Source organism: Pogona vitticeps, chromosome 6 (assembly GCF_051106095.1).
Source record: "Pogona vitticeps strain Pit_001003342236 chromosome 6, PviZW2.1, whole genome shotgun sequence".
In the NCBI taxonomy this organism is placed as follows: Eukaryota; Metazoa; Chordata; class Lepidosauria; order Squamata; family Agamidae; genus Pogona; species Pogona vitticeps.
Window position 1 is genome coordinate 112,592,090 of NC_135788.1, and position 6,924 is coordinate 112,599,013.

The window sequence follows — 6,924 nt, forward strand, 5'->3', positions numbered from 1 at the left end:
TATGCACTACTCTTAATTTCTAAAAATAATTATTTTATAAAATGCGCTAGTAATAATGAAAGGTTGACACCACCCAGAGTGGTCGACCAGACCAGATGGGCAGGATATAAATCAAATAAATAAATAAATAAACACAGTATTAAGCAAGCTTTGCAGTTTCAGTTTTGGAATGAATATTTTTCCACAGCTTTAAAACTGTGTCTCTGCCACCACCAGTTTAGTTAGTTGCTGGGGTAAATTTGAAAACAAAGCAACAGAAACAGACTCCAGGCTCACAGACACTAAGCAAATAAAACCAGGCATTTCAAGCACTCACAATCCATGTAGGAAGAATATCAACTGTACACAGAGGAAGAAGCACCCATCTTCAGGACACAGAAATCAGAACTAGAGATGGGGGCTTCGTATTCATATATGAATACATAGTCCCCATCTCTAACCAAAACATTTCAAGCAGACAGGAGTTGGACAAATGAATCTCTCTCAGTACTAAAGTGTGCAGTGTCTTATGTGCGTATTTCGTCTGTGAGACAGGATGCCAAAACTTTTACTGTCATCAAGTGTATGAGAAGATTAAGGACAGAAAGAGGGTGTATATTTACATCCATCTTCAGATTCATCCAGAAAAACTGTGATAATGTTTTAAGGTGAAGAGGTATATAAGCAAATCCAAGGAAATGCCTACAGCCTTCACTGTAAAAATGCAAATTCCACACAGAGGAATGGACTTAGGACTGTATTTTAACAGTAAATGGTTAAAGACTGCAAGGCAGGCTGGACAGAAATGTTAATCTGTGTCGTCCCTATTCTCAGAAGCTTATTCTTCCTAGCCCCAATGATTCAAAGTGGTTGAAAATCAACCATGATTTAAGCTTTTAAAAATTTCATTTTAATGATTTGAATCAAAAATCATTTTGTAAACTTAAATTGTGATTTCAATCATGATCAATTTGATCATTGATTTTTTATCCATCCTGTTTTACCTGTAAAATAGGTGGAGAAATGTATGATTCTTATATATTCTGATCTTTCTCACACATAACAGCAGGCATTTTAAAATATCCCATCTATGGAACTTACCTAAACTGCTGCTATAGGCAAAATACTATAAAATATTAAATACACAGTCAATTTAAATATTTAGCTGTTATTTATTATGTTGTAATATGTATTTTAATCGTTATTACTTATGCTGGATAAGTTATAGATATGTCACTTTATGATTTATGATTTTAATTTGATTTTGACAGCTTTTTTGTTTTTCTATGTTATAAACTACTGAGAGTGGCCTTCAGCCAGCTGAGCGGTATATTAAACAAGTAGGTAAGTAGGTAGATAACTGGATTGCATATATAATTTCAGCAGATCCTTTCAAACAGATCCTTTTATCTGCCTGCAAATGCACTAAAACAGTGCTAACGAAAAGACACATTTGTAACTGACAAGAAATGAAACAAATGAACAAACCTAGCTGCATGGCTAGGTTAATGTTTAAGAAAGAACATTTTCAAGTGTGCCAGACAACCAAAGATGACGATGACCAGCAAATTATTCCAGTGCTACAAAGCATGGTCTCATGTCTAAGAGGATTTTGAAATTGTCCTTTTGGACAATTTAACAGGAGCTTTCAACTAAAAACCGATTGTGATTTTAAAATAAAATTTTTATGGGTATTTTAAAACATTAGCCTCATTTTACCCAACATTCATGATCTAACTGTGTATTTAAAGCAAATGTGCAAGGCCCACACTGAACCTCAATTTTTGTAGCATGCTACAGGATGCAGACAAACATATCTAGAAACCACTGAAGGTCTTGCCATTTTAATTTTCTGCTAGCAGTCTGTGACAGAAGCTTATGCAAATATTTTTTAATGTTAGACAGTCTCTACAAACAAAAAAATTAATTGATAAGATGTTATTCTTGCTGAAGCACATTTTAGATGTTTTGTTTCAATACAGAGTACATGTAAACCTCTGATCAATCAAGAAAAAGTAATTTAAGTTTCCACTGATTTCAACTGATCTACAAAATTCAAGCCTTGATTATTTCAACGGACTTCAACATGAAAGAAAATTCGGTTTCTTTCTGCAATGTTAAAGCGAAGGGCTAAGGAGCCTATTTTTGCCCTTCCCCATCAAAGCACCACCTGCTGATGCCTATTTCAGGCAATTTCCTAGATCTTCAACAGGTGTCAATGAGCTACATGTCTTTCTTTACACACTAATCTCAAATACCTACATTCCCAACAGCCATCAAAACATGGGGAACACCTGTGGTGTTCCTCAAGAGTATTCTACCACATCGTCAACAATAATGAAATAAGCCATACAATAACAGACACACAGATTTTTAAAAGCTTGATCTGATTCTTCCAAAGCCAACATCATTTTTAGGCACCGGTCCTCCTTAGAGCTATGCAGAGCGTCCAGGTCTCTATGTTTTGGTATTTTGTTTCTATAGCTTTAATGAATAATGGCTGAAGATATTGGGAATGGTTTGATTTCAGCTGGTCTAAATAGCTCAAGTCATGATTATTTCAAAGGCCTTCAACACAGTGTTCCCTTGAAATATGAACTTATTGCTACCATAAGCAACAAGCGCACACATGTGAGTGTACAGAGCAACTGATAGCTCAAGGCCTATAGGTTACAGAGCTGATCATCCAGTGGTTTGAGCGGATTTTTCATGGACTCTACCTTCCTCTAAGAACTAGGGGAAAAAGTGTCTTCACCTCCCACCATAAAGAATTTTGGAAAAGCAAGAAAAGCAAAACTTAAGAAATGGAGAACATATGAAGAGCCACTTTAAGAGAGTTATGACTATTACACATAGAAAGATGAGAGAAAGTTCCCACTTTCCTGCAACAGAAATCAACCAAACCCCTCCCACAATCCCACACAAAAAGAATAGAATTCTGTCCACTTACATTGGTGCTGAAATGTACTCCATCATAGCGGTATATTTTGTGGGGGGCCCGCTTGAGAACTGGATCAACAATAAGCTTGTAGTTTCTCCACTGGAAGTTAGGGGTTTTCTGGAAGTCACCCCCACCTTCCTGATCCATTCTGACTCATTTACACTGGAAAGCAAAAATGGAATCAAACAAAATGCATGCTAATTAATTTGATTACTCTTTGCAGAATCAGTTAATGAATCAAACTGTTAGCCATCTTTGAGATTCACACCTTCATACCTGAAGTTGTCACTTCTATATACCAGAACTAAAACGGGTTTCATCATATGTTGCCTGCACAGAGACTAAGACTTTTTTCCTGAAAAGAAATACCTGTTCTCCCATATCCATGTATTATTGGATACTACTTATTACACAAAATTCAAGTGTCTGACATGTACAGTTAGGACATCTGATATCTGCTCAAAATAGGTTTCCTAGGCTGGGGATTTTGAAACTACCTAGTCTTGTTGTAGCACTATGGACATGCATAGACATGGTTATCAACAGGGTAACAGAGGATATTGAATGCCATGTTCAAATGCTTGAGGTCCTCAATTTTAAAAAATTAGTTATAGCAAAGCAAGAGTCCACTCCTTACGATCATAGAGAAATGCTAGGAGAGATAAGTGCAAGCTCAAAAATCAGAGAGGTTTGTCAAAATCAGATCTCCAATAGTTGAAAACATCTCTATCAATACTAGTTCCAAGATTACCTTATCTATAACAAAATTAAATCAGCAAATTTGTTTCAGTCGTAATATTCACCAAAAAAAACCCCACTCAATTTAATGTAGGTAGAACACCTTTTTAAAAAATATGGGATGCTTCCTGCTTTTGTCTTGCTGTTTCAAGAAGCTAAATATGAGCAATGACTTTAAGGAGAATCAAACATCAAAAAAGGAAGGGAAAAGTGAAACTTTCTGATAAAAAAACCAAGCATGTTGTTCCATATGAATTATGCTCACTGAAACTAAAATATTCTATAAGTACTACAGATGTATTCCTGATCAACATCTTCAACCATCTCAAAGCAAAATGCCCCATAAGTTTCTATTCTTACTGGAAACTTTAAAAATCTGTTTATCAATTTAACCCAGTCTATCAAAGACTAACCTCAAAGTTAACCCCCCAACAACATTTTAATACATCCAAAAACTTTAAATGTAAAAGATCCATTTTTGCTCCTTTTAGCCATATCCTGCTTCCTACTAAATTAAAAAAACAAACAAACCTGATACCTCTGCCCTCTCCAAGTAGAATGTGACACATTATATTTAATCCTCACACACTGTGTAAGAACAAGCATGCAGATCTTTTAAAAAACTGAAATACAAAACAAATGGCAAGAAAGCAAAAAGCAGAACAGTTATACCTGTTGTGGATTATCAGTTCTGTAGTCAAACTATTGCCAAAATGCAATATTACAGATGTAGCAGTATTCTTTTCCTCCTTCCAATCAAAACCAGGTCGGAGCTGGTTCAGTCCATAATGTGAAGCAGAATATTCATAACTAGGAAAAGAGCAGAAAAAGTGAGTTACAAAAAAACACAAGTGATGCCACAAACAAGTAGAAATATATTAAACTGACAAAGCAACATTCAAATTGTGAAATATTTTCATATAACATTTTAGAAGGCAAGTTAGAACTTGGGGTGTTGAGAATCAACTCTATCCCCAGGGATGATCCTCCTTTTCACTTTCAAGGAAAAGTTATTAACATTTACAGCCTTTTAAAAATTAACTGAAGGTATTTAATGATTTATCACCCTAAATGTCACCAATATATAGTAAAAATGCATAATAAAACAATATGAAACAGGCAGAACTCAAGATGAACCCAGTCAAAACAAAATAGCATACTGAATATTACATTTTTAATAAGGACAAAAAGAAAAAAAATGGGAATGGAGAATTCCCCAGTCTTGCCAGTGGTTTTGGCTCCATTTCTTCAAATATATTCATTTTACTGCCTACTACTCAAGTGTCCTATTGACAACCATTTGTCTTCCTGAAAAAAATATTTTTTCCAGTGTACCTCCTTACTGTGCTCTTTTCTACCCTTTCCCAAATACCTACTCCTAATTTTCTTTACTGCTGAACAGTCCAAGATCTATTTACTGTCTTCTCTTTATGTCCTTACTAACACAACACTTCTAACTTCCTGAGGCCTGTTTCTCTCTCACCTTTACCTTTATCTTGGGCACATCACCATTTACAGCTTACTCCACATCTACAAACCATTCTTTGCTAATTTCTGTATGATGCATGGGAAGCAACCTCATGCCTCTCTAGCTCCTTAATTGACCCAATCTCTTATTTCTGGAGGGTTTTATTGCCCATCTTCTTTCACCTTTACAAAATCTTGCCTTTGTGGAAAATCTATTCCAAACATACATTTCTACCATACCAATCATTTCAGCCTGCCAGCCCACCAGAGAACTCCCTTCTCTCATCCTCTCTGAAACCCTGCCAGATTCTCTTCCCCTTTCCACCTCATGCTTCATTTATTACTTCTCAAGACTTAAAAAAAAATGAGTATCTCTAACCTTCTGCCAAAAGACCTTCTTAGCAGTTTCATGCATGCCTCTCAGCCATCAGGCACTCCCCTCCCCGGCCACAGACACCTTTCTTACTGCTGTCAGCCACCACCCTCCTCATGAGGTCCCCTCAAAATATCTCCCCACAGAACTTCAGATTCCAGAAGCATCAGATTCCTCTTCCCTGTCAAGTCTCCACAGCACCCACCTGGCTGTTCACTGCCCTGCACTCTACATCTCCCTTCCTCCCACTTCGGATCTAGTGCTGGAGCAGACAAAGGCCAGGCCACTCCACCCCCCACCCCCCCACCCAGAAGAGGCACTGCCAGGTACCCTAGATAGGGAAGGAATGAAAACACGGGCCCCCCTCCCATAAAGGTGAGGACTTCGATTCCCCACTGTGGCTCTTAGAGGAGGGCTGGACTCGATGATCCATAGGGTCCCTTTCCAGCCCTGCAGATCTAGGATGATGATCATCCCCACACTCTTGCCACTGCCTTCCCGGACTCCAACTCCATCCTTGCCCTCAGGCCACTTCCCTTCCTCTGGCATGTCCATGGGGCCTTTTCCCCTTCCCTCCCTTGTCCCTTATTCAACTACACCCTCCCCCCCCAAAAAAATCTCCTCAACGTGGCTTTCTCTCCCCCCTCCCGGGATCTGCACCTCCTTTTCTGCAGGGGATGGGGTGTCTTCCCTCTCTTTCCCCTCTCCTCCTCCCCCCCCTCCCCCTCGCCAGGTGTCCCGGCCCCGCCCATCAGATGCACCGTGTTCTCTGGGGAAGGGGAGCGGGCGGGCGGGCGCGCTCCCTCCCCTCCCAGGGCCTTCTTCTCTCTCGACCCCCCACCCACCCTTCCCACATACACACCGTTGTCCGCGCCTCCTCCTCCTCCTCCTCCTCGAGCCGTAGAGCGCGCGCGCTGCCTCGCCTCACGCCAACGACTGAGAGAACGCCCGCCCGGCCCGCCCGCAAAAGGGGCGCTCGGTCGCCCGCGCCCTCTCCCCCCCTCCTCCACACCAACACACCTCCTGCCTCCCCCTCCCCTTCCTCCTCCCAACGGGCGCGTCACCTGCTCCTACCCGCTCCTTCTCCTCCTCCTCCCCCTCCTTCTCCTCTCGGGGGGGGCGCACGCGCGGCCCCCTCCAGCTCCTCCCCTCGCGCGGCCTTTCTCTCTCTCTGGCGCGCGCGCTCGCTCGCTCGCTCTGTCGCGCTCGGCCGGCGTGTCCTCGCGACCGGGCCGCTCGCCGCCTCGCGACCTGTGTGAGGGAGGGGGGAGGAGGACAAGGGGCAGGGAGGGAGAAAAAAGAAAAAAAAGAGGGAAGGGGAAAAGGGTGACAACCCGTTGCCTCTGCCGCCGCCGCCGACAGGGACCAAAGGGGCGGGGCCAAAGCTCCCCCAGGCGAGACTCTCGCGCCCGGTCTCGCGACAGAC

The 6,924-nt window shown here is 41.4% G+C and overlaps 1 protein-coding gene across 3 annotated transcripts in view; it reads right to left on the minus strand.

Annotated features, from left to right (window-relative positions):
* SETD1A (SET domain containing 1A, histone lysine methyltransferase) overlaps positions 1-6,894 on the minus strand; it is a 37,898-nt gene extending 31,004 nt beyond the window's left edge. Inside the window, exons 1-3 of one of the 3 annotated variants that reach the window (XM_072976908.2) lie at positions 6,573-6,894; positions 4,331-4,468; positions 2,930-3,082 (exon numbers count right to left, since the gene is read on the minus strand). In XM_072976908.2, coding sequence (XP_072833009.2) covers positions 2,930-3,067 — 138 coding nt within the window. In that variant the 5' untranslated portion in view covers positions 3,068-3,082; positions 4,331-4,468; positions 6,573-6,894. Of the gene's footprint in view, positions 1-2,929; positions 3,083-4,330; positions 4,469-6,360; positions 6,515-6,562 lie in introns of those variants that run through there. The other 2 variants (XM_072976909.2, XM_072976910.2) reach the window with 2 other exon arrangements.
* Between the last annotated feature and the right edge of the window lie 30 nt (positions 6,895-6,924).